Source organism: Trichinella spiralis, assembly GCF_000181795.1.
Source record: "Trichinella spiralis strain ISS 195 chromosome Unknown Scfld2, whole genome shotgun sequence".
Taxonomy (NCBI): domain Eukaryota; kingdom Metazoa; phylum Nematoda; class Enoplea; order Trichinellida; family Trichinellidae; genus Trichinella; species Trichinella spiralis.
Window position 1 is genome coordinate 1,392,554 of NW_003526941.1, and position 24,548 is coordinate 1,417,101.

Genomic DNA, 24,548 nt, shown 5'->3' on the forward strand with positions numbered 1-24,548 from the left:
GCTTCAGAAAAAATTTTCTTTATTATATTTTTCATTCACATCGCTTTTAATAAAATTTAATTTTAGTGAATGAGCATTTTCAAATTTATATTCAAAATATTACTTTCAGCAAAATTTAAAGAAGTAAAAATTAAAGCTAAAAAAATTAGTTTCGAAACGACATTGCTATGATTAATTTTTACTTACATTTTTAATCAGTTAATAAAGATAATTAATTATTTATACTCTTTTGCTAATTGAATTATTTATGTAACAGGGAATTCGAAAACTCCATTTTGCTGTTTATGTTTGCGTGTGTTTTTTGCATACCTGTAATTCAGTAAAGTATTTTTTATAAGGATGTGTAGCATAAATATATATTACTGACGTAATAAATATAAACATGCCATAAATATGTTCTTATGTATTTTCAGTTTAGTAGGCAGAGTTTCAACACAACGCAAGCAGTAAGGCCAATCCTGCATTTCATTTATTTTATACCATACTACAATAAATCTTGCCGTTGAGCGTCAACTCTCGGTTTGATTGCTTTTATAATTTATTGCAATTTTTAAAGGTGGAAATGTTATATAGTTATTTTATGCAAATTTTACTTTTACAAAATTTCAAATGTTAAAATTTTTATTACTTATGTTTTCGTTAAAGTTTTTGCTAGTGATTAAACATTGATGTCAAATACATTTTAAAATTATCTTAAGTTGACTTTTGTTGTAAATTTTGCTCAAGTTGGTAAGGTTGCTTGCTTTGAGAATTTTAGGTTTTTAATCTTAAAATTATTTACTTTTTAGTGTCATCATGAGTTATTATGACTGCGACATTGTTTATTATTACATATATGGCAAAGTAATGGGCGAGTTGCCACCTTTGCAAGAGATAATGGATTATATCAATTTGCTGTCATCAGATTATATTTGGCAGAGAGAACCTTTGAAATTGCAGGAGAAATCTCTCCCTGAAGTACACTATTGTGGAAATTTGCATTTTGATGACCACTTGGATGATGAGAAAATGGTTGTCTCTCTGCTGTTAAAAGTAACTGTTCGTTTTCCTAATGTATTGGTAAGATTGGTTGAGTTGGACTCGGAACTGCTGTTCACATTGCTTGCGAATAAAATTCCCATATGGATAACCGAACGAAATGCTCCTAATCGCGTTTTCCTTTCTAACGGTGAAGTTATGCTTATTCCTCAGGGTAAAACTGTCACTGATGTTGTCGACATTCCAGATGACGTTATACCTTTAAGTACAGCCTTGGACGTGGTTCGCAGATTTCCATGGATTTGTAGGACGTCGGCAGAGTATAAGCATCAACTTCTGAATGAAGTGCAACTTCAACAAAAAAACGAACATTTTGCAAATTGCATGTTACCGAGAGTATTGGCAGCCGCTTTACGTGTAAATCCTCAACTTGTATCCGATGCTGTACACGCTTTTAATTCTCAAGGCGTAACCCCTCGCACCATTAAATATCCACCTGTTGATTTGGTCAAACAGCCAGTCAGATTCAGCAAATGTTTATACGCAATGCTGTTATTTGGTAACAATCCATTGTTTGACAGCAATAATTGGCCATTTCCAAAGGTTGGCGGTCCTTTGTACAAGGCATATAACTTAGGCTGGAAATTAACATGCGGTTTTGAACTGTTGGACTCTGTAATCTCCGTTGAACAGGATGTGCTTGAACAACAACCGATCGAACGACCGGATGACAGTGAGAACTGGTTAGTTATCAGTGCAAATGAAGTGAATTTAGACGGGGAACCAAATTATTTAGCAAAATCTCTGAAACGTTTTATGAAAAAGAAAAGTTCCATACGTGGTGTTAAGGTAGAGAAAAATGGTTTACATTTGAAACCTGGTTTATACGCCAACCGTTTGAAGCGAGTTTTGGATTTAAGTGAAGATGAAGATGGGAGTGACTCTGAAATGGTAGAGGATTCATCTATGTCAGAAGATGAGGATGACGATGACGAAAAGATGGATTTTAGCGCTTCTTGCAAAGAGATGCAATCTCTGATGGATGATATGGATCGTGAATTGGCAATGACTGATGTTGGACGCAGTTTTGAAAATGCAATGCAATACAGCGAAGTCGAAGGAAACAGTGGTACAATTCCAAGAGTGGATGTGGAGAAAAATTTGATTGATAATTTTTACCAGTCATATTATTCAGCAGGAGGAAACACTGGTGCGGCAGCGACTGTGTTGCATTCAATGAATGTGAACATGATACCGCCTACACAGAATGACTACAATCTGGACAGCGATGATGAACTGAACTAAAATTGTGATCATTGACGAAAATATTTTGTTGAATTGAAGCGATAGATGATGTTTGTTTAGAGCATCAGTTGTGAATAAAAGCTGCAAATTGTTATTTGTTGTTTTCATGTCCACAATCAGTATTACAAGATTATCTTTTGTTTATTATCATATTAATATAGTGTTATTTATTAAAATGAGAATTGAATTCAATATTCAACGTCAAATTTATCAAAATGCCTAAGAATAATAGCTAGACGAAGGCGCAGTTTGCCAACGCTAACAGTGTTCAAGCGGCAACGATCAAATGGTGCCGAAATAACGTCCGTATCGACCACTTGAATTCCACTACCTAGCACCCAACGACGCAATTCTTGTTCAGCAGAGCCAAGCGGACGCCACATCGCACATTCGATCATATGCTCACCTGGAAACGTTGGAACGTGGCAAAAACCATAACCAGCTATACGCATCCTGCCCACTGAGTCCGAACTCCAAACATGAAATTGCAATTTAGGCCAGCCTAAAGTGTATTTATTTAAATAAAAAATTCGTTAATATTTATTTCAAGAAATAAAGTTTATTGTTAATTTCTTTGTTTTATTATATTTGATTGTTAAATTAATTTTCAATTCACAAATAAAATTGCATACACTGAACTCAGGTTTCATTTCAAAATAAGACCATATAAACAAATATAAATAAATTTTTCAGATTGAAATTCTATTCAAGTAAAATTAATTTATGAGTAGATTTTATAAGATTTATAGAAATGGAATTTGTAAAATTTCTCAAAATGTACAACATATTACGATTTTTAAATATTTGATCGTTAAATGAAATAATAAAAATTCATTTCAATTTCAAATTACACATCATACTGTAGCCACAATGTTTTACCAAGGTAATCATTTGTTTGTTAATTATTTGGTATTTTGTTTTATATACATGTACACATATTGACTTCAAAGTAACTTGAATAAAAAAAATAAAGACATAGCCAACCTTGAATAGATTTTGTACACAGATGAATATCTATCGGATGTGCAAAAGTTGCATTGATTGAAGCAGAACTGAAAGCAATTTGTGTCTGTCCCGACATGCTGCCTTCCAAAACTCTCCAACCACCACCTTTAAAAATGAATACATTATGAAAATAAAAATAATTTTTTGTTTACCATATTTTAACGCCCAAACACAACTAAGACCATCTTCAGTAAAACCAACTGCATCCAGAATTTCGCCAATCACATGCAATTCGGCCATCAGATAAATTTCTGGTCGGCTAACAGCTCGCTTTTGTCCTTTTGTCGTCAATGGATACGGAGGATGCAATCAGTTGAACTTGAATAACATTTATAACTTACAGTAAACTATTCACAATATTTTAATAATGGCAGAAGCTTTCAGTGTACTTTTATTATCTGTATTTATGTTTATTGGTTCTCTTATGATAGGCATTGTACCAACAATAGTCTCTTTACCGGAAGTAAGGCAAAATTCAATAAAAATATAAACAACTAAACAACACGTATATGGAAATTTCATGAATTTATGATAAAAAAAATTTTAATTTATCAGAAATTACTTATATGCATAGAATACACTGCTTGTTGATTTGAACGGCAAATATTTTTTTCCAAATCTTAAAAAGTATGGCATAATTATGAATTACAAAATCAATATTTGCACTTTAATTAGGTTCTCAACAGTCGTAATATAGTTTTGAAATTTAAGCTAAGTTTCAAATTAGAATATCACAATGAAATTTGTGAAAATTCTCATTTGTGTTTTCAAAATTATGTCAAAAATGTTATTGTTATTGCATTTTTTTTGATTGGAAAGCGTTTTAGAATCGAATAAAATTATCTGGCGCTCTTGGGGCTGGCCTGCTAGTTGGAACCGCTCTTGGTGTCATTGTTCCTGAAGGAATTCATGCAATTCACGCATCTCCACGTATGTAATTTGGCACCTTTATTGTTACTAAGAGTAATAAAGTTGCATTTTTTAATTTTTTTAGTTTCGTTTTATGTATAAATTTTAATATTAATCACTTACAAAAATTATGTGTTGCAGGTGATTATGACTAGCTCATGGGCTAGCTGTCATGTGAATTTAAGATATTGAATGAATTACCTAACTTTAATGTTGTTTGCATTCATAATTAGTTTTATACTTCAGATTTGAATGCTGAAGGGAAACATTTTGATCATTACGAAAATATTCCCATCAATAAAGATGTCAATGTAGTAAAGCAGTTTATTCCTCGTCCCAAAGGTAATTTTTTTGAAAACAACACCAAAAATACAGCAATGGGAAAAGCAGATTTACATACTGCGCAAGAAAATTGGTTGATGCATGAATGCTCTGCGGTGAACTTTGAGGGAAAAAGTCGAATTATTGGTGTGACATTGTTGTATGGTTTCTTATTCATGTTCTTAATAGAACACATAACTGAACGATACACTCATGGTAAAATCAGCCCAAAATGTTTTTTGTTTTCAATGAATTTATGTTAGGAAATGATCGTGGACGTGTCAGAATCCATCACGGATGGATGGCGACTATTGGATTAATTGTTCATTCAGCAAGTACGATATTGCTGCATGTAATTTTTTTTATTCAATCTGTTTTATTGATACTGACAATTTAGCTGATGGAATCGCTCTTGGTGCTGCAGCATTTGCAGATTCATCTGTTACTTTCATCATTTTTTTAGCTGTTTTATTACATAAAGTATGAAATTGTTTAAAAATTATTCGAAAGTGAAAACGACTGAAACGAAGTTTTAGGCACCTGCAGCATTTGGTCTTTCAACTTATCTTCTAAATGAAGGATTTGAGAAGTCGAAAATAAGGAAGCTTTTGATTATATTCTCTAGTTCAGCTCCGTTAGCTACTTTATTAACATTTGCTGGCATAAGTCAGGTATTTATTATTTAATTTGTATATTTTTTTCAAACTACTTTGTTTCATTACAGGCTCAAATTGGTCACTCGGCGAGTAGCTCTTCCAATGTAATAGGAATATTGTTACTAATTAGTGCAGGTTCGTTTTTATTTGTCGCCACGGTGCACATTTTACCTGAAGTTATTTCAAGCATTCGTTCAGCAGGAGAGACACGTTCTGCATGTAGTTTGGAACTGCTGAGTTTATTAGCGGGTTCTGTTATTCCAGTTTTGCTTACTGTCCGTCACGGACATTAACGGGTGATTTGTTTCCCATTTTTAACTTAAATCAAACGTTTTGCATGGATAAATTTTCCACTTTCATCTGTTTAGAAATGTTAGAGACGTTTCTTTTTTCATTTTACTGCGCTTTCTTTTCAGGTAAAGTTATGTTTCTTGAAATTTTCAAATTAAGTAAATTTTGCTTTCGACTAGTTCATCCGTTTGAAACAATTTCCGAAGTAAAGTTGAAAATTTGAAATGTATTACTGTAAACAACTTTTAAAAAAGTGAGTAAAATTAAAAATACAGAATTTGAATTGCTAGAATAAACATTAATTTATAAGCGAACTGAAATTTTAGTAACTACTAAACGTAATAAATGCTTCGACACTTATTAGTCACCACAAACAATTTTGAAGTTTACGTTAAAGATTTTCAGGTTACTGAGGGAGCGAGCGGTCTGTACTATGCATACCACTCTGTCATTTATTCACTTAGGTTCCTTATTTCTGTCTGGCTGCATTTTTTTGCTTGTATCGCATACGCTACTGGTAAGTTTGAATTCTTTATGCATTTTTGTCATGATTTCTTTTTCGCTCAAAAGCTTTTCATGTTGACATTGTTTTGAATAATTTGAAGTTCTTTTATTTTGAAATATGTAAATTTCAGTTTTATATATGGTTCAATGTTATAGTACTTGTAAACTGCATAACCGTAAGTGCATAAATAATATTTTAAATATGCGAGTATTGTAATTTGACTTTTAGCTAACTTGTATGTTATTGGTTTTTATCATTCCTTGATAGTTTACTTTATGTATATATTTTTTTACATAAGTTTATGGAATATATTTTAATTTCTGATGCATTTTTAAGATTTTCAAAAATGACTGAACGAAATACTTGTTCATTGGAAAATTTGAATTCAGCGACTGACAAACGTAGCCAGTTCGACAAACAATCGGTTGAATTCGACGTATATTTTGTTCTCAATAACTGACGAATAAATCATATACTTTACTGTTTTCATAATATGAAATATTCCCTTTTTTGTGTTTTCAGCGAATCATCCATATGCATCCGAAGTACTCTAATCCCGCTGCTCTTGGTCTGTCCGGTTATGCAATTGCTTCGTTCTACTTTCAACTATACAGTTTAGAAATAGTTGGTCCACATTTAACTGTCTGGTTGGCAATAATTCTTGGCGGTTTTATTCAGCTTTTGGCTGGTATGTTTTTAGACTTTTGAAGGAAAATATGAAAATGATGTTTTACTTAAAATGTATACGTTTTTTAGACATTGTAATGAATTTTTCCTTTTTCTTAAATTTTAGGTCTTCAAGAATTTTATACAGGCAACAGTTTTGCATACGCATGTTTTGGTACTTTCGGTGGAATTTGGATCTGTTTTGGTTTGCTTCTGTTTCATAGTAACAATTCCGAGGTGGATGCAATTCGCATGGATATAGGTTTTGCTTTGTGCATTTTTGCAGTTTATTCTGCATTGTTTTTGTCCGCAACGCTTACTATGCCATTTATGTATACTGTCTTTTTTTCTGCTATTCTGATGAACCTTGTTTTCTCTATCCCAGCTCATTTCATTGCTAAAGAAAATGCAGTTTACTTGGAATACCTGAGCGCCGGTTTTTCGATGTCTGCGTGTTTGATAGCTTTGTACATCGTAGGTCACTTAATTTTTTTGGGCTCTGAGAATGAAAAATTTTGGCCCCTTGGTAGAACATTTTATGAAATTATGAAGCAAAAGAAGACGAACAAGAAGAAGCAGAATGCGAATATTGAAAATTCACCTCAGTCATAATTCTTCATATAACAATTATTATTATCGTGGTAAAATTCAAATTCCATCGAATCCTTGTTATTTTTTCTTTAGATTCAATTCATAATGAATGAAAGTAAAATTATTTGAAATCATTTTATTCCTTTATTCGTTTTCCTCAAGCAATGTTTCTTCATTATCCAACTTTGGATGAATTGCCCGAAACAACGCTGCTAACTTGTCCATTTCGTTACGACGGGCATAGATATATTCAACTGTTTCCCACATCATTGCTATTGCATCTGAATCTTTGCTTACATTTAAACTGTAATGTTTTGACAGCGGAGGTGAAAAGCGGAAAATGGGGATTTTGCACGCGCTGCAATATTGCATCGCATGTTGCACACCGAATCCTGAAAAAAAACCTTTCTATAAAAAAAATCTGCCGTCACTTAATAAAGCAAATTTTATCACCATCTGTGACTGTAACCTGGGATATAACCAGTTTTATAATATCTATGATTGCCCCTATAAATTTATATGGATTTGATGATTTGATGTTTTTCACTTTGGTTGCCGTTCGCGGCTGCTGACCAGTACCAATGCTTAGAAGACAGCCAAGTTTTTCACAATTTTCAGCATTCTATACCATCAAAGTAAAATTAATTTCATGATTTTACGTGAATAGTGAAGCTAAATTTAATTAAAAAAACTGTGATTACATCCTCCTCCAATAATTTGCTGTATTTTACAAAATCAGTAAGCGCCACTGCCGTTGGATTGTTTGCAATCAGACCACCGTCCATATATAGCTCATCTACAGTGGAAAAATAAAATGGCGCAGCAGTGGTACAACGCAGACATCTCCATAAAAGCACATCTTAATTTGAATTGATTAATAGATAACGTACAGTAATCTCAAAAAAGTAAAGTCAAAAAATAATTATTTAAAATAAAAGCTAAAAAAGAAGTTTTAATTATAATAATCTGTGAGTGTATGAATGAAAATCGAAACATCTAAAAGTACTGTTTTGGGCTTTTTATATTTCACTCATTTAATTCAACATGCTTTTCTTTATACTATCCATAATGAACTAGTAACTAGTTGAAATGGTTTGTTTTCGACTGATAATATTATACATATTTGTTTTATATTATTCATAATTGGAACATGATTTTGTTTGAACTTTGGCTAAATAAATAACTTACCTTCTGGATTTTGACATCCGTCGCTTTGCTTATCACTTTCCGGTACTATATAGTTACGCATAAGGTGCAACGTTGCTGGAAAATTGTCTATTTTTGATGTTGTAAGAAGTAATCTTAAAACGCATTTCATGTTTATAATTTTAGTTCACTTTAGTATTATTTCAATTTTGATGTTATCAAGTTACATACTTGCAATTGCCGATCTCCGCCATTGTGGTAGATATCCCTACAAAACTTTGGAGCGACTTTTCAAAAGTCGACGACGGATACGGCGGCCGGAAACGTTCAAAAATCTCGTCTTTCAGTTGTAAGTATTTTCTTTGTGTATCTCGCAAAGACATTTCTTCAACAAAAATTTAAAAATATGTATCAGCGTGAAATTGAAAAGTAACAACAAACGCGACAAACTTAAGGCTAAAGAAGACGCTATTAGTCCTCCTGTACTGGTTCCAACTGCCCAATCCACGTAATTGTATACAGGAGCGTTAAGCCTTTTTTCCAACTCTATTAATATCTGAAAAAGAAATCAGACCGTACAGCATGATAAGCTATTAATTAATGCTGAAGTGTAAATTGGAACTGACTTGCAGCGCTATCAACCCTCGAATGCCTCCGCCGTCTATGGTGACCATAATTGAAAAATAATCTCCTTTCTTTATGTTGTTTAATACATATTCTGGATAATGCAAAAAATCTAAAAAATCGAAATGTGAAACACAAAATTCATCGACTTTCTTATCAATAATGAAATAAGGATATTTGATATTTTGAAAAAAATTACCATTATTTTCTTCTGGCAGCGGTATTTCTTCAACGATGAACTCAGTGCAGAATTTCTTGTGGCTCAGAGATGAACGGTTGTGAATTTGGCAGGGAAAAGCGCCGTTGATCACAAGATACCGGACAAATTTTCTGAAATGAATTTTTCCAAATGAAACAAAATCCGATCCATACCAATGGAATAGCTCATTTGCATTTACTCGCTGGCGTCGGTGGGCAACATCGCGGCAATGTGCCGAGGAGTCTCGCCTTCACAGTTGACAACATTCGGATCAGCCCCGAAAACAAGCAGCGCTTTCACCAGTAGTTCATGTCCATTCTGCAAATTGAACAGAAATTAATGAAATTTGCTTGTTTGTTGTTGTTTAGCTGTTTACCGCAACGGCAATATGTAAACAAGTGTTTCCTTTGTTGTCGACGACGTTCACATTTGCGCCTTTGTAATAGAGTACCAAAACGCAGTCAAGTTTACCGGATGATGTGTGCACATGCAGTGCTGTTTGGCCGTCTTTGTTTTTAACGTTCACGTCGAAATTTGGGCAACAGTTTAAGAAAGCCAATAGCGCCTAAAGGAAAATACAACAACAACAACATGCTTGAAATTCCCACGCCAAGTTTGAATTTACTTGCTTGCTTCGTGCAACATGCAAAGCACGGTTTCCTGTACTTTCTTGGACAACATCCGTAGGGTCATCCAATAATTTTACCACCGTTTCTATTGATCTTAAAAACATCCAATCGACTCTGTGAATTGCATTATATTGAACGCATTACTTTCAACTTACTTTCCAGCTCTATGTGCTTTTTGTATCATGGCATGATGAAGCGGCGACAAGCCTTTTTTATTTCTGTCCATTTTGGCCCCATGGTGAAATAATAATAAAATGCATCCTGGTTTGCAAGCACCGATCGCTGTCATCATCGGCGAGTCGCCATCAGTGTCCAACGCGCTCAAGCATTGTTTTCCGCTTTCAGTTAACATGATCTCCTTTAAATGTATAAAAATAATAGAATAATCAACACTGAAACGTTTATTATCATGATTATCACTTTGATCATCTTTTCATTAGTCGCAGCAGCGTAATGCAAAGCATTCTTTCCGTTTTTGTCGATTTGCGTGGGCGGCACATTCAACCCGTGCATTAGATATTTCACCAGGCGGAAGTGGTTGTTTGCGATGGCCAAATGCAACGCACACTGACCTTCCGGACTAGAAGCTAATTTCAACAATCTGAACGTGATCAGACTGATAATATTTGAATATTGTAAAATTGAAAATGAAATACTTCTCCTTGTTTTCAGTTTGCAATTCCAATGCTTGAAAAAAAGGCATTATTCCCAACGAGGCTGCAACGTGCACTGCTCTCCAAAGCGGATGTTCCTTGATCAAGGAGACTAGCTTTGATAAAGTTTTCTTACCTGAAGTTTTGTATTACTGGAGTAATTATTCGTTTTTTTAAACAGTGCTCTCGTCATACCGACTAGAAAAAATAACTCCTCAAAAGGATGCAACATTTTAATAAATTCCTTGCAGTCTTCTCTTTTGTTGAATCGGTGCAGGGAAACGGAACTCTCTTTCCAATTCAGCACAATGTGGTACGTTATTTCGCCCATGTCACTGGTTTTGGATTGAATTGAAAACTTGCCGAAACTTTCTTCCACGTTCATACGTTTCAGTACCTTTTTCGGAACAATGACCGAAATTGTCGGATCTTTCGGGAAGGTGAACATTATTCCAATGATTTTTTCTTTCACAAAATCCCACGCACTGTCGCCGTCGTTTCCACTCTTCTGCTTCTTTTTCGCGTTCTTCTCGTTCATCTGTTCAGCCATACTTATTGCTTCAGTACGTATTCTGAAATGAGACATATGGAGAAGGAATAAAAAATTTGTTTTGGCATGTCCAATGAAATTGTACTTGTAAACTATTTGTTACAGTATGACAAATTGACATCTTGAACAATTCTAATTTTTGAAAAGGTGTTATTATTTATATTTTTACTAGTTATTTTTTGTATATTCAAGGAATTGTGATAGAAAAAATAGTTTCCACTTACCTGCTGTAAAGTTGACAATTTTTTGAATTTGCGACCGAACTAGGCGTTGATTATCAGAGTACTCTGACTGAGGTTTGTGTTGACAATGGCTAAATTGTTTTCCGCACCGCAGAGTGTATGGACTTTAATGTGTTTTAAAATTTAAACAAAATTTTGAATTCGATTGAGCTTAAAGTGGAAATAGTTTAAAGTTTTAAAATGTGCAATACTTTTGAAGGAAAAATGATTGTTTTTTTTGTGTTTGCTTATTTTTCCATTTTATATCGACGATTACTTGTCAATTGTTTCGTAATTTCAACGCAGTGCTTTTAATCAGCAGTATAAATTTGCATTCCGATCGTGTATTTGTTTTCACTTATCAGTTGGTTGCGCCAGGCGCAGTGCGTGCAATTAGTGGCTTCGTTATCATCGTTTGTTTTTAATCGATGATGCTGCAAACGTCCAACAGATATTTCCTATTTTGGCCGTGTTTCTATTTAGCATTTGACGGATGAAGTGAACAGTGAAAGTAAAAAAAAACGACAAAACTGGAATAAAATTGTTGTCCAAGCAAACACGTTGATGAGTCATCGTTTTGCGATTGCGCTATTCGTTGTCGTCATGTGGTGATTTTGCAGTTGTTCTCTGCGTTATAAAATACCGACTCGTCTCTTTGAGTTCATTTGAACTGTTCTGAAGGGAAAAAGAGAACTAATAATTATGGCTAATCAACAAACGCATATTTATCAAGATTCCAACAAAATCAACCAGGTATCGAAATTTGTCGGCAACATGGTGAGCGCGGTGCGTGAGAAGGTGATGGGCGAATCTTGGTGGCTGCCGAGCAGTTCCAAAACGGTCGTCGAGATTCCGACACGTTCCGTTCGTCTGCTTGTTGAACAAGAACGACACGAACAGTTTGCAGTTTTTCGTGCTAATGAAAATCCAACCGGTGCAAATAAACTCTACCACGTGGTCTTGTACTGGATAGACAACAAAATGCTCTCGTTGAGGCGCTTCAACGATTCGAACGAAGCTTCGAACTATTACAACATGCTGGTGCATCATTCTTGTCTGTTTCAATTGATAGGTTTGTTCTGCGCCCAATTGTACATTTAAAATTGTGCAAACGCACGCGTTGCAGATAATCGAAAAGCTCTCGACACACTTCTCGACTGTATTCAAGCCCATTCACTTTGGTTGCCAGTTCACGTTGCCGCCAAATTGGGAATGAAGAACTATTTTGAACTGATCAAATCCAATCAACTGTGTTGCAAACAGTAAGCAGTAATTCGGCTTTTTCATTGTATACTGTCCAGTGTTCGCAGCAGTGCTCAGTCAGTTGTGTTTTGTAGACAATTATCGCACGTCTGCCAGCCGGAAGGCTGTTATCCGTTGCATATTGCGGTAGAAAGTGGCAATGTGGATTTGGTGGTCTATATGATTGATTGTTTGCAAGCCTCGTTGACTGTAACCGACATTCGAGGACAAACGCCGTTCCACTACGCTGCACGCACTAGCCCGACGATGATTACGGTTTGTGGAACAGTTTTACAAAAAAAATACCTTTTTCGTTCAACAGTTTCGATTTCAAATTTTCTCCCATTTAGGCACTGGCGTGCTACGATAACGAGAAAAGCCGAATCAATGCACTGAGCAAGGATGGTTACACGCCGTTATTTTTGTCCATCAGTAGCTGCAAGCCAACTTGCACGGCAGCTTTGTTGAAACAAGGTGCCGTGCTGAATATTATGTGCAACGGTCGATCGCCGATTCACATGGCCATGCTGCAAAGCGGAAATAAACTTAACGAGTTTGTTTTCAGCAGATAACAATTGATCTTTTGCACGTTTTCATTCAATTCTTACATAAAGGATAATCAGGATCAATTTTTGTAATTATCTATTACAGTATCTCGTATAACTTTTCTTTTTATTTTAAATATAATTCCAATTTTGCTTCAATTTATCTATTTTTTAAATATATATTATACAGTTATTATTTGATTTATTATAGAATGATCAAAACATTAGTCGAAGCATCTCCAGATTGCATTTACCAAGCTGAAAAGCAGACCGGCAACAGTGCACTGCACGTCGCCGGCAATAAGCAGGTGCGGGAAGCAAATATTTTTTTTTCAACTTCAAAAATATTATACAATAGTTCATATTATTTCTTGTAATGTTTTGAAATGTTTCTACTGAGATGTAGCAGTGTTATAGAATTTGTTTTTCAAATATGTAAAATGTTAATGGAATTGAACCGAAGATTGATTAATTCGATTGTTAACTGTGTTCGTAGTAGTTAAATGTAAGGGAAAAAACGCAGCGAGCGAACTTCAATTATAATTTTGTTTGTTACTGTTGGTAAATTTTAGGCTCTCAACGCTTTGCTGAGTGTTTGTCCTGACATTAATCTGAATTGTCGCAACAATGCCGGTCAGACTGCGCTTCATTTGCATACGTACTTGAACAATTTGAGCTGTGTAGTGGCGCTTTATTATCACGGTGCCGACTTGAACGCGAAAGATACGAATGGAAACACCAGTTTGCATATCGCCGTGTCGGTAATCGAACTTCGCCATTGTAGTTGAGGGAAATTTTTGCATTACGATAAATAATAGGCGGAAAATGAAAGCATGACAAAAGCGTTGCTTGTTCTCGGTGCCGATCCGAACATTGTCAACGACAATGGTCACAGTCCACGGCACACTGCTGCTCGACTGAACGTTCGAGGAAGGTAAGCAAGGTTTCCTTTTATTTACTTCCCTGTTGGTTTGTTCAATTATTTATTGTTCAATTATTGTTCCACTGGTTTGAGGAACTGATAAGCAACTATTCGTTTTTCACATTCATTCAGGGAGCTGATGAGATGTTTGATTATTGGTGGTGCGATTCGATGCCCGATTGAGAGTAGCGGTTGTGCGGCTACTTGTAGTTATCGTAATGCCGATGAAAGTGATCTTTCCGTCCAATATACTGCACTTAATTATTTGGAAAGTAAAATAAATAAAATTATACTGTCATTATTGTTATTGTTATTGTTATTACTATTATTTCATTGTTTGGTTTATTGTTTAAGCGGTTAGTGTTCGCAAGCAAGAAAAATGCATCAAAAAAGTTGTTGAAATGGCAGCTACTGGAAAGAAATTCGATGTATTGTTAAGCTTGGACGGTGGTGGTATTCGAGGCGTCATTTTAGTTCAGGCATGGGGGAAAATATAATTTTTTGTCATTGTATTAAGTTCTGTTTTTTTTCCATTTTGTAGATTTTACTTTATATTGAAGCTGCATTGAAGAAGCCGTTGATTTCTTACGTCACTTGGCTTGCTGGTACTAGTACTGGAGGATTTTTGGCTGCTGGTTTGGCAAAAGGTAAAATAGCAGATTGTTTATATTTTTGTTCTATGTGTTAGAATTCTGTTTTAGGAATGTCACTTCGAGATTGTCAAAAAATTTATCTTCGAATGAAAGATTGTCTTTTCGAAGGCCGCATACGGCCTTATCAGAGTGATGCTTTTGAGCAGTTGATAAAGGCAAATATTGGCGAAACTTCCAAAATAACCGATATCGTCTCTCCAAAGTAATGATGAAAACGTTTGCTTTTGTTTATTTAGGAAAATTTGTAATTTATCTACAATTTTAGACTGATTATTACTACAGTTTTGGCTGAAAAGCATCCTGTTCAGTTGCACATGTTTCGTAATTATACTTTGCCGGGTGACGACAGTCAGTGCTGCACCCAGTGTTCTTACATTCCCGGTACAGTTAATTTGTTGTTTATTGGCTTAATTTTTATTCATTTTTTTTATTTTTTTTTGACTAATTTCAAAACCATATTTGTTTTTTTGATTTATTTGTAGATATTCCACTGTGGAAAGTGCTGAGATGTTCCAGCGCCGCACCGACTTATTTTGACAGTGTAGACAATAAATTTGTCGACGGTGGGCTAATTGCAAACAATCCTGCTTTGGATTTGCTGTCAGAATTTGAACGTTACAAAAGTTGCCAAGAATTTTCAGTAAATTTTCATCAGTAAGTTTTTTATATACGCACGAAGAAAGTTATCTTTTCTAGGAATGCAATGAAGAAGCATCGGTAGGTTGTCTTTTGAGTATCGGTACTGGCAGAATTCCAGATATGCCTATCGAATCACTCAATCTTGGTTTTATCAATGTGATTGACATGGTGAGCGCCTTTAAAAATCTCGGCTATATGATTATGGATCAAGTGACAGCTGCAGAAGGTAAATAAAATGGATATGAAATTGTCTTTTCTTTTTTCATCTACTTAAAAATGTCAGTTTGTGTTTATTGGTGTCGATGAGTGCTATTTGTTTATTAATGCATTTCAGGTAGACCCGTTGATCGGGCCAGATCTTGGTGTCATTGTATGGGTGTGCCGTTTTTCCGCTTTTCTACACCAATGTCAAAAGACTATGCACTGGATACAAAAAGTGACCAAGATCTTATACAAATGATGTGGGAGACATTGGAATATGTTGTGAATGAGCGAAACGAAATTGCAAAGCTGGTCGAGTTGCTGAACACTCTTCACTCAAACAGTCGTTTCACTTAAGCTTAAGTGTTAAATTAAGTTGCTCTAAAGTTGTATGTTTATTTTTGTTTTATTTTTTGCTTTTCTGTTTGGTTCATTATATATATATATATATACAATTACTGCCATTTTCACGTTTTACATAATCTACGTTATTTAGGAATAATGTTGCCATAGATTTCAGCGTAGTGCTGGCTGTTCTTCTGTTATGCAAAATGTGTTTGCTATCTATTCTTTTAATTCATTTTCATTTTTCTAAGTTTCTTCTGTTTTAAATGATTTTAGAACAATGTTTTGTTCTGCATTATAATAAAACAAGATAAAGTTTAACTGTTGACTACAACTGAAATTTCTATATAAAGTATTTAAGAATTAATGATATCATATATCATTTTATTATCAGTTATGACTTCCCAAAACGAATTGATTATTTAAATTGTTTTTATTTGTTCATTACAATAGAACCATTATTGTTTTTGTTTGAAATGTTCAAATGATCATGAATTTGCATTTTAGGTTATACAACCAGAATTGAATTTGTGAACCTTTTCAAGCATGCAAGCCAGCCATAACCAAATTTTGATGTGTATTAAAGGTGATACTTAGAAATCAAGGATATTTTTATGTTAATGACATCTTTTTTTATTTTATTTAGTTTTCTCAATTTGTACTTGTAGGTATATTTTTGTACATTTACTTAAGGTACAGTAAATTTCTAAGTAAGGAAGTAAGAAAGAAATATTTGGTAATTATTATAGCAGCTTAGAAATGTAATTGAGCAAGTTGTATTTTTGCCAAAAAATAATTTTTTGACATAATTGTAAGGACATTACACAGAATTTATAATTTTTCTTTTTATTTGAAATTTTTTACTTTCATCATAGATCTGTCTATCTATCTATATATATATATATATATATTGATGATTGAGCATTTTTTATTGGTGAAGTTTTCTAGCACACGTCATTGTTACGGCATTGTTATATAGCACTTTTGTGAACGAGGTGGAGTCGTTGCCAATGAATGACCTTTGCTGAGAAAGAACTCTGACCTGAGTCAACACCACAGGAAGTTTTTTTTTATTGTAATAAGTTTTAATCCATCTTCACTCTGATACAAATTGTCATCTAACTACTTATAAGTGCGACAAGATGTAATAATTTTTATGCCAGTGTGAATTACAGAAAAAGGACTGTGAAGAAGTTAAAGACATATTAGAAATGAATGGCAAATTGTTGAACAGTGAAATAAATTGTCGTCGCTTATATGGTGAGAAGTATGCTTCAGTAGTTGTACAGCATTGAACAAGTGTAAAGTGATTTGTTGAGGACCAAAAAAAAATAACGTCAAAACCCATAGCCCCTCATCAGCTGACACTTTGGAAAGGATGTTTGCAAATGGTTATGGGCATATGGATGTATTTTTGCAGGGCACTGTTTTTTTGCGGTCGGTCTCAAGTGTTCGAAGAGTAAATGATGTTCAGCACTCAAGGCAGCAGTCGTAATCCTCACAGCGCCAGTTCTGTTTACTAATCAGATCTGTGAGCAAGCCTATGCGTCATAATCTGCTCGTTGACTGGACCGGCTAATATGGACCACCTTGCTTGGTCAACAAGCGGACCGCATGTCAGTATAGGATCGAGGCGACCGGGCCGTGGTTTTCAATTTGTCGACGTTACGCAGCACATCCACTAATGTCCACCTTGTCAACACCGGTCGGTCACTGTGGCGTCTTGTGCAGCCGCAGTGGCAGGAGGTCAAACAGCGTCGATTGCGCTGTGGCGCCGGAAGCTGATCAGCTTGGCTTTCGACTGTGGACAGTGATCATCAACTTATCGCTATTTCTCTGTGCAAATTGCCAGAGATCGACCATTTTCAATTTGACATGCTCATCATGCATGTTAAGCAATATGGAGTCGCGTTTAAGCTGGCCTCATTTCAAACTAAAATGCAATGTATTTCAAAATACAGTGTCGGTGTTCTGTATACCACTGTTCTTCCCCAAATATACTTGTTCAAAAAGAAAATTTGAGCAAAACCATAATTATTGTTGAATCAATATGCTTACAAATACACACACGCAAACAAACACACACGTACATAATAATTGCATTAAACCAAGCTTAATCAAGATGCTAAAGATGACAATAAATAAGGTAAACTATGAAATTTTTACTGTTTTAAATTTATTGTTATTATTTTACAATTGTTTTTTTTATTATTTTAACATGTGAAAAAGTGTATTTAATTTCTTTAAAGGTTTTATGCTATTATTTATTATACACGGCCGTGTAGTTTTAGGACTTGTTGAATTAATTTATAAAATTTGAATAATGTTAGTAATTTAATTGTAATTTATAAATGTGCATGCTTTGTCATTTTTACGTCAAAAAGCATGTCGCTGTTTTGTTTTGTCATTTTTATTTCTTTTGTGATTTATTGTTGCATTTTTCTTTTAATTTGTGCTATCTGAATTATGGGGTTGTTTTCAGTTTTTCTATTCATTAAAAATTTATTCCAGTGGAGAAAGCAGTTTCAGTTTGTTCAGTGATTATTGCAACAGAGCAATCGATCAATAATTTTCAACAAGCTAATAATCGTTGAACGATTGCGACTGTCGCCTCCTAATGGTTGATTGCTGTTTCAGTAAAGCGTCCTTCAATCAGGGTAGCATTTGTTATTACACAGATGCAGCCTCTGCTTAGTAAGCTTTGCACAGACGAAATAAGAATAAAAAATGTTATTAAATTTTTGAAGATAGCAATTGATCTTAGATTTGTAGAAAATGATCTTTTCCAATTAGAAGTGAATAAAATTCATTTGCTCTGTTCTACAATTTTACGTATGCATGTATATATGATTTCCATTTTTGCACATTTCACTTTCAATTTTTTTTCTAATATAAGTCAGTTATCGTATATAAAAGTATAGAAAATATTGTTTAGGATTCCAATTGTAGATTAAAACATCGTAATATGATGCGTAAGTGCAGCAGCAGCTATATTCTGCAGTAATGGCAAATAGGTGCATTCTGAAGGCTGGAAAATGTTTATACAAGGCACGCACTCAGTGTAAAGTAAGACGTTACAAAACAAGTGCAATAGAAGTTGAGCTTTTCTAAAATAAATTCTACCTACAGAGGTTCTGAAGACTGAATTGTTTTAAATTGAAACTGAAAAATATACTTTGCTTTTAATTCAGCTTTTAAAATTTTAAATTTGCTTAGTGAAAATTGCTTCAACATTCTTTTTATTAAGTGAATATGCTTCTTGATGCTGATGCGTACCTTTTGACCGTCTTTAGTGAGCAGATGTTTTTTTATTATATCATTTAAACATAAAATTGTTTTTATTATATGTTAATTCACAGCTGTTTATAATTTGAGTGTTTGTTTATTTATTTGTCATTATTCAGTATTTTGTTATTATAATTTTGTTATTATGCATGCATGCATATATATCTTTGGAATCAAAATTAACATTTTTGGTTTCATTGTTCATCGTGAATGCGATTAATATTGAAATGATGTAAGTAGAGGCAATTGTTGATGCACTTGCATATCAGGCAATGGAAAATGTAGTTCAAGTGCGAGCTAGCTGAATTATTACTTTGTCTTTTATGTGAATTACTGAACTGTTACACTATTTTATATATTATTTTTGATATAGCTTTGCGAAAATTACAAATCACCTAATTTGTGACATATAACAAATAACTGTGAGTGTTTAACGTGAAAAAAGTCTTCAAAATAAATTATTATTTGCAGTTCCGTTTTTCCATTGTTGTTGCGTTGAAGTGTTATTTGTTTTAATGAATGCTGGATGTTTACGTTAAGATTAATTTTTATAAGATGTAGTGATGTTATCAGAATGACAAAGCTGCATTAGGAGCTACAAATTATAAAACAATATATCCTGAAATTTTGATGTTTTTTTTAAATAAGAAAGGGAATTTACTTTGTTCTGCTTCAATTAAATGAAAGTTAAATGTTTCGATATTTGGTAACAGTTAGAAAATTGAGATGTGCTAAAAATTTGTTCAGAATTGCTTTTCTTGGCGCTTGCAAGAAGTCAAGGGGCGTTTTCGAGCGCGTGATGAGTGTGTTTGTGAAAACGCAGTCCTATTCACGTATGCTGACTGACGGATCGGAAATTCTCTTGAGCCACACTTGGATTAAGGCTTGAGGCTTGTTGCCTTGGTACTTCACCGCTTGTTCAGCGTTTTTCACCTCAATCGGTTTGTTTCTTTCCAGTTTCTTCTAATCGACCAAAACCGTCGAAAAGAGTCCTTGTACGATGGGCTCATGCTGGTTGTGGAGTACGGTAGCCTGTCAGTTGACCAATCAGCACGGAAGATGATCGTGCTCCGCCTGCAAGGGTCGAATTCATCCAATAGAAGTTGCTTCTCCTACCCAAAGTACACAAACCAGCCGCGACGACAATGCCCGTTTATTCATTGAGCAAACATTGTCGTCGGTGTATTGCAAACAAAATTTGGGGCTCATTCAGATGATGTTCATAGGCACCCTGAAGGCAGCTGCGGTACCGGACACCAGTCTCTGCTCTTCAGCCGGCGCTCTATTGCAAGCTAGTTCTTCACAGCACCAGTCGACTCGATTTTCAGTTACTGACATTCTCAGTCCTTTAGAGGATCCTTTAACATCTCAGTGGCGAACACTGAAACCACAAATGATCATGAATTCTTTTGATGGCAGTTCACTTAATCCATTCAGCGCTTATCGGACTCCGCCGTCATCAACTATGCACTCTCAGCAAGCGCCAACGATGTCCAACCCATACTTGGGGCATTGTCCAGGTTCAGCTGGTGCTGGAGCACCTTTTGCATCTCATCAGTATCAACCGTCCACAGATTTTTCATCTTACGCTGCTGCAGCCGCTGCAGCCAATCAAACTGCAAGCTGGTATAATGCGACACATGACAGTCGTTTTGGAGGTGATTACATTTTTGCTGTTGCTTGCATTGTTTTTCTTTTGTTATATACTTTCCGGTAAATTGAATTTTAATTTATCACTGTTTTACAGTTCCAAGACTTATGGCTACGACTACTGGTGGCCCGGCACCGCCAAGCATGACCATGCTCGGCGCCTGCGGTATGCTAGATCCGGCGAAAGCCGCTGCCGCTGGTATTCAATTTCCAATGCCGCAACGCCGCAAAAGGAGAGTGCTGTTTACGCAGGCTCAAGTATATGAGCTGGAGCGACGATTTAAACAACAAAAATATCTGTCAGCTCCAGAACGTGAACATCTCGCTCAGTTGATCAACCTCACCCCAACCCAGGTCAAAATTTGGTTCCAGAATCATAGGTATAAATGCAAACGACAAGCCAAAGAAAAGCTCATGCAAGAGCCAGACGCGGCCGCCAGTGCTGATGGGCAGCAGAAAATATCAGTCATTGACTCGGATCGTGAAAGTTACGCTGACTCACCGACGCCAAGTCGTGATTCTAGCGCTGGGCCAAGTGCAGTTGGATCACCGACGCCGGTCACCGTTGGCGCCGACATGTCTAGTCGGTCACCGAGAAAAATTGCAGTTTCTGTGCTGGTAAAAGATGATAAACCATCTGAAGAAGCTCCAAACATTAGTCCAGTTGTTGCGTCAATTGACTACAATAAGGCCAGCGGCATGTCGGGTATGCCGTGCACGCAAGGTAGCAGTTGGGCTCAGCCGCCCACGCATCCATTTCCTTGCCCTGCGCCTAGTTCGTTCAACTCATTTGCCAGCTCACATCTGGCAGCACCGACAAATCTCGGCTATACAACCATGCCTGGCTCATCACCGTATTACGCTCTGCACGCTCGTGGATGGTAATCATACTTCCCTTCCCTAAAAATGTGTCTTTTTCTTCCTGTTCTAACGCTTGATGATAATTCTTTTTAAACATTTCTGTATTGTTGCACAAGCTACGTTTTTGCTTTCATCACGTCTTTTCACTGTTTGCTGGTATTAGTAAAGCATATCTGATGCGTTTATGAGGTGAAAAGAATGGCCGCAAAGGTCGGCTCAGTGACGAGGTCGAAGCGGATTAACGTGACCGGCTAGTAGAAAAGTTTGTAGGCAAGGCACGGCGTCCCGCAGGGTCAGGCAATCCGAGGGTCGCGCAGACAGTCCGTCGCCGCTTTGTGAAGCTCTGGCTGGGTCCCACACACGTTCGCATTCCAATCCATCTATTGTGAGAACGTGAACCGCTAAATAATACCCGGCCTTAATAAGGCTAAGCTATTGTTTGGCTGCGTTAAGCTAGTTGCACCTGCGTTTAGCGAACGCTAAAGGTGACGTGTGGCATGGGCGGCTTTTGTCTTTCGGCTGTGAAGGGCAGCATCAATCTCGAAACAAAAAGAAGATAAAAATAAAGAATGAAAAAAACGCTCCACCCGAAAGAAGTGGAGAGTACTTTTCAGGCAACAGACACAGCAGAACCTACAAGTGATTCTTCTTTTTGTATGCTTGCTTCTTTGATTACAAACAAAACACGACAACAGATAATTTATGCGCTTGTTCAAATTTCCATCTTCAAATGAAATAATGCACTTTCTTCGATCATTTGTATGTATAATGTGGCAATGGCAACAGATTTTTTGACAAAGTGAAATAAACTTGCACACATTGAGCATGATATCAATAAATTAAAGAAGAAAACGCTGGACAACTTAAAATTATTACCTTACTTATAGTAGATTATAAATGTTAGTTTGTCAAATGATGGTCGCATCATGTTTAATCTACAACTCAGTGTGTCACTTTTATGGTAAAAACATCAGAACTTTTCAGTTTACAATACTTGGATGTCTTTGTTTTCTAAAATAAAAATGACATAGTTCAATTTAAATTTCAACAAACTTAAGAACAAACCGTGCCAGGAGCTTTTGAAAATTTGAAAAGGAAAAGAAAAACTTGTCAACCTGGTCTGCACAGTACTCTTGTAGATGTTGTACTCTTGATCAGAATAAATGAAAACCTGTTTTGAATTCACTAGCTCTGCCACATAAACGATATATATATATATATATATATATATCTGCTTCTTCATTTGCAGGTAACTAACTGTCTACTAATGATAAACACTAATTTTTTTAGTCATAATAGGTACTTTTGTAAAGTTATACAATTGAATAGGTAAGCAAACTGAGAGACGTTTGCATGATGCTGATTAAGCATAAAATCTTATTGTATTGTTGGTTTACCTCTGGACTTTTAAAATTGTATAGTGAACTGTGTTAAGCAATACTAAAAATGCAATGAATTCCATCGAATAAATGTATCAAAGTAAATGGAAATGAAGTAATATATTTATTTTTAAATTACTACAAAATATAATGTAAATATAAGTAAAAATGAATAAATGTATATAGATAATTTTTCAAAGAACATTTTTAAAAGTCAGATTTCAATTTGTACAGAATTTGTTTTATATATGGATCAGATGGAATTGTATGACAATGGTAAAGAAATACTAGTCCAAATTGGCACCCAGTGAGGTCAGAGTGGATTGGATGGTCAGAGAAGAGTACTTATTTTGTTCTTGCCTTGGACAAGAGCAGAAGTCGAGCTTTCGTCTTTGCTTTTAACGTGTCAGTCAACGAGCGATTACTAGAGAAAAAGGCTGATAAGCAGCCAGTGGTCGAGAGGTTTTTGAGAACTTAGTAAGTATGAACGAGAAAGAGCTATTCAGAGAATACAAATCGCGCAAGCCGTTTGTTGGACACTGGTCACCTTGCAATCATTTTATGTTTTAAAATTTTACATTACATTTAGAAGTACCAACTGTCGATGGCCTACTGTACTATATGACGTACCATGAGGTTGATGATTGGTCAGATCTTGTCGAATGGATAAATTAAATTTGAAGTGGACCCAATGAATGAATCATTGATTGTCAGACAATCGTAGCTGAATCTGACAATGGCTCTGTGTATAGCAGAAGTTGTCGACAGTTGCTGACAATTTCCGAATCTGGCAGGCTCTGTATCGACTCCTCTGTCCACTTGACCGCTTATCTTGCCAAGCTGGCATCCATTGCAGACGCTTCTTTAAATGTCATCGGCTTGAACGGTCATTAGCGGCTTGCATGCACTTTCTTATGCTCCTTTACAAAGGCAAATCAATTTCCTTTCTTAGTTTAGACAAATAAATAGTTTACAATGTTTAAGAAAAGCAATTTAAACATCAACTAAAGAGTAGCATAACAGTATACGGTAATTTTGAATTCTCAGATACTGATTAACTATTTCCCGCTAGCTCAGTTTTTGTCATAATATTAGTTTGGTTTGTAATTTATTTTTCTCTATGTTAATGCGCACTTGAAATTTTACCATATATATAGAAATTTTTATCTAAGAATTACTAATTCAAAGTACCATTCATAAACAAATTATCACAATGCAATGCAGTTACTTTTATCCCAACATGATAAAGTTATGAAATGATTATTGAAATGTGAGTTATTTATCATTTATTTGTTCGTAAAATGTTGCATCAAGGAAATCAAATCACTGAATTTTTCTTTAACTAACCTGCTTATAGAAAACTTTTGCAACTCAAACTTGTTTTGAAAATAATAGCAGTGCTGCATAGTATAGATTTACAGCACCCAGAAAAAATAGACCAGTTGTGATATTAAAAGGTTGTTCGTGTTAAAAAAAACAGTTATCAGTGCCAGATTTAACAAAGTCTGTGAAGTTTGATGACCATTTACAGTGACCGTTCTTGCAGAAGTGTCACTTGAAGATATGTAAATTGTTTG

At 35.2% G+C, this 24,548-nt stretch overlaps 9 protein-coding genes across 9 annotated transcripts; 7 read left to right on the forward strand and 2 right to left on the reverse strand.

Annotated features, from left to right (window-relative positions):
• The first annotated feature begins 795 nt into the window (after positions 1 to 795).
• On the forward strand, positions 796 to 2,283 carry Tsp_02791 (ankyrin repeat-containing domain protein). Its single transcript, XM_003379072.1, has one exon. The coding sequence runs from the start codon at positions 796 to 798 to the stop codon at positions 2,281 to 2,283; it is 1,488 nt and encodes a 495-aa protein (XP_003379120.1).
• A 188-nt stretch (positions 2,284 to 2,471) lies between these two features.
• Tsp_02792 (B9 domain-containing protein 2) lies at positions 2,472 to 3,528 on the reverse strand. The gene is made up of 3 exons (XM_003379073.1): positions 3,441 to 3,528; positions 3,268 to 3,393; positions 2,472 to 2,689 (listed from the first exon to the last, which is right to left on the reverse strand). The coding sequence occupies exons 1-3, from the start codon at positions 3,526 to 3,528 to the stop codon at positions 2,472 to 2,474; spliced, it is 432 nt and encodes a 143-aa protein (XP_003379121.1).
• A 127-nt stretch (positions 3,529 to 3,655) lies between these two features.
• Positions 3,656 to 7,248, forward strand: Tsp_02793 (metal cation transporter, zinc (Zn2+)-iron (Fe2+) permease (ZIP) family). Its single transcript, XM_003379074.1, has 15 exons — positions 3,656 to 3,751; positions 4,116 to 4,218; positions 4,444 to 4,539; positions 4,573 to 4,734; positions 4,782 to 4,853; positions 4,916 to 4,998; positions 5,055 to 5,189; positions 5,243 to 5,264; positions 5,310 to 5,428; positions 5,871 to 5,982; positions 6,101 to 6,182; positions 6,307 to 6,406; positions 6,493 to 6,658; positions 6,764 to 6,898; positions 6,923 to 7,248. The coding sequence occupies exons 1-15, from the start codon at positions 3,656 to 3,658 to the stop codon at positions 7,246 to 7,248; spliced, it is 1,809 nt and encodes a 602-aa protein (XP_003379122.1).
• Positions 7,249 to 7,371: 123 nt separating this feature from the next.
• On the reverse strand, positions 7,372 to 11,028 carry Tsp_02794 (ankyrin repeat-containing domain protein). Its single transcript, XM_003379075.1, has 15 exons — positions 10,674 to 11,028; positions 10,482 to 10,614; positions 10,246 to 10,441; positions 9,981 to 10,183; positions 9,822 to 9,939; positions 9,573 to 9,761; positions 9,396 to 9,514; positions 9,197 to 9,327; positions 9,000 to 9,091; positions 8,824 to 8,929; positions 8,605 to 8,758; positions 8,416 to 8,528; positions 7,920 to 8,086; positions 7,681 to 7,849; positions 7,372 to 7,619 (listed from the first exon to the last, which is right to left on the reverse strand). Exons 1-15 carry the CDS (start codon positions 11,026 to 11,028, stop codon positions 7,372 to 7,374), a joined length of 2,493 nt encoding a protein of 830 aa, XP_003379123.1.
• Positions 11,029 to 11,951: 923 nt separating this feature from the next.
• Positions 11,952 to 15,808, forward strand: Tsp_02795 (ankyrin repeat-containing domain protein). The gene is made up of 12 exons (XM_003379076.1): positions 11,952 to 12,321; positions 12,376 to 12,511; positions 12,551 to 12,767; positions 13,609 to 13,797; positions 13,855 to 13,970; positions 14,091 to 14,230; positions 14,519 to 14,605; positions 14,660 to 14,813; positions 14,877 to 14,992; positions 15,094 to 15,251; positions 15,308 to 15,476; positions 15,585 to 15,808. Exons 1-12 carry the CDS (start codon positions 11,952 to 11,954, stop codon positions 15,806 to 15,808), a joined length of 2,076 nt encoding a protein of 691 aa, XP_003379124.1.
• A 1,568-nt stretch (positions 15,809 to 17,376) lies between these two features.
• On the forward strand, positions 17,377 to 18,365 carry Tsp_02796 (copine-C). The gene is made up of 3 exons (XM_003379077.1): positions 17,377 to 17,460; positions 17,758 to 17,882; positions 18,308 to 18,365. The coding sequence occupies exons 1-3, from the start codon at positions 17,377 to 17,379 to the stop codon at positions 18,363 to 18,365; spliced, it is 267 nt and encodes an 88-aa protein (XP_003379125.1).
• Positions 18,366 to 18,799: 434 nt separating this feature from the next.
• Tsp_02797 (conserved hypothetical protein) lies at positions 18,800 to 20,245 on the forward strand. The gene is given in 4 exon segments (XM_003379078.1): positions 18,800 to 18,862; positions 19,829 to 19,914; positions 19,965 to 20,022; positions 20,039 to 20,245. The coding sequence occupies 4 exon segments, from the start codon at positions 18,800 to 18,802 to the stop codon at positions 20,243 to 20,245; spliced, it is 414 nt and encodes a 137-aa protein (XP_003379126.1).
• Positions 20,246 to 20,297: 52 nt separating this feature from the next.
• Positions 20,298 to 21,616, forward strand: Tsp_02798 (homeobox protein Nkx-2.4). The gene is given in 3 exon segments (XM_003379079.1): positions 20,298 to 20,739; positions 20,829 to 21,085; positions 21,104 to 21,616. The coding sequence occupies 3 exon segments, from the start codon at positions 20,298 to 20,300 to the stop codon at positions 21,614 to 21,616; spliced, it is 1,212 nt and encodes a 403-aa protein (XP_003379127.1).
• Positions 21,617 to 22,489: 873 nt separating this feature from the next.
• On the forward strand, positions 22,490 to 24,540 carry Tsp_02799 (hypothetical protein). Its single transcript, XM_003379080.1, has 8 exons — positions 22,490 to 22,553; positions 22,651 to 22,765; positions 22,883 to 22,921; positions 23,263 to 23,433; positions 23,561 to 23,597; positions 23,686 to 23,857; positions 23,956 to 24,000; positions 24,503 to 24,540. The coding sequence occupies exons 1-8, from the start codon at positions 22,490 to 22,492 to the stop codon at positions 24,538 to 24,540; spliced, it is 681 nt and encodes a 226-aa protein (XP_003379128.1).
• The last annotated feature ends 8 nt before the right edge of the window (positions 24,541 to 24,548 follow it).

Bases quoted from the DNA above. Each gene is read 5' to 3' on its own strand.
- Tsp_02791 (XM_003379072.1), top strand. From the start codon at position 796: ATGAGTTATTATGACTGCGACATTGTTTATTATTACATATATGGCAAA.
- Tsp_02792 (XM_003379073.1), bottom strand. From the start codon at position 3,528: ATGGCCGAATTGCATGTGATTGGCGAAATTCTGGATGCAGTTGGTTTT. The intron at 3,394-3,440 runs GTAAACAAAAAA...TCATTTTTAAAG, and splicing joins TGTTTGGGCGTTAAAATATG to GTGGTGGTTGGAGAGTTTTG. The intron at 2,690-3,267 runs GTTGGCTATGTC...CAACGTTTCCAG, and splicing joins GTGTACAAAATCTATTCAAG to GTGAGCATATGATCGAATGT.
- Tsp_02793 (XM_003379074.1), top strand. From the start codon at position 3,656: ATGGCAGAAGCTTTCAGTGTACTTTTATTATCTGTATTTATGTTTATT. The intron at 3,752-4,115 runs GTAAGGCAAAAT...AAAGCGTTTTAG, and splicing joins CAATAGTCTCTTTACCGGAA to AATCGAATAAAATTATCTGG. The intron at 4,854-4,915 runs GTACGATATTGC...CTGACAATTTAG, and splicing joins ATTAATTGTTCATTCAGCAA to CTGATGGAATCGCTCTTGGT.
- Tsp_02794 (XM_003379075.1), bottom strand. From the start codon at position 11,028: ATGGCTGAACAGATGAACGAGAAGAACGCGAAAAAGAAGCAGAAGAGT. The intron at 7,850-7,919 runs GTTTTTTTAATT...TTGATGGTATAG, and splicing joins TGGAGGAGGATGTAATCACA to AATGCTGAAAATTGTGAAAA. The intron at 7,620-7,680 runs GTGATAAAATTT...GTTTTTTTTCAG, and splicing joins CCAGGTTACAGTCACAGATG to GATTCGGTGTGCAACATGCG.
- Tsp_02795 (XM_003379076.1), top strand. From the start codon at position 11,952: ATGGCTAATCAACAAACGCATATTTATCAAGATTCCAACAAAATCAAC. The intron at 13,798-13,854 runs GTAATCGAACTT...GATAAATAATAG, and splicing joins GTTTGCATATCGCCGTGTCG to GCGGAAAATGAAAGCATGAC. The intron at 14,993-15,093 runs GTACAGTTAATT...ATTTATTTGTAG, and splicing joins CCAGTGTTCTTACATTCCCG to ATATTCCACTGTGGAAAGTG.
- Tsp_02796 (XM_003379077.1), top strand. From the start codon at position 17,377: ATGGACCACCTTGCTTGGTCAACAAGCGGACCGCATGTCAGTATAGGA. The intron at 17,461-17,757 runs GTTACGCAGCAC...TTCAAAATACAG, and splicing joins GTGGTTTTCAATTTGTCGAC to TGTCGGTGTTCTGTATACCA. The intron at 17,883-18,307 runs GTACATAATAAT...AATTTATTCCAG, and splicing joins ACACGCAAACAAACACACAC to TGGAGAAAGCAGTTTCAGTT.
- Tsp_02797 (XM_003379078.1), top strand. From the start codon at position 18,800: ATGGCAAATAGGTGCATTCTGAAGGCTGGAAAATGTTTATACAAGGCA. The intron at 18,863-19,828 runs GTAAGACGTTAC...AAATTTGTTCAG, and splicing joins AGGCACGCACTCAGTGTAAA to AATTGCTTTTCTTGGCGCTT. The intron at 19,915-19,964 runs GTATGCTGACTG...ACTTGGATTAAG, and splicing joins GAAAACGCAGTCCTATTCAC to GCTTGAGGCTTGTTGCCTTG.
- Tsp_02798 (XM_003379079.1), top strand. From the start codon at position 20,298: ATGTTCATAGGCACCCTGAAGGCAGCTGCGGTACCGGACACCAGTCTC. The intron at 20,740-20,828 runs GTGATTACATTT...ACTGTTTTACAG, and splicing joins ACATGACAGTCGTTTTGGAG to TTCCAAGACTTATGGCTACG.
- Tsp_02799 (XM_003379080.1), top strand. From the start codon at position 22,490: ATGTTAGTTTGTCAAATGATGGTCGCATCATGTTTAATCTACAACTCA. The intron at 22,766-22,882 runs GTTTTGAATTCA...TAATTTTTTTAG, and splicing joins ATCAGAATAAATGAAAACCT to TCATAATAGGTACTTTTGTA. The intron at 23,434-23,560 runs GTTTTTGAGAAC...CATTACATTTAG, and splicing joins AAGCAGCCAGTGGTCGAGAG to AAGTACCAACTGTCGATGGC.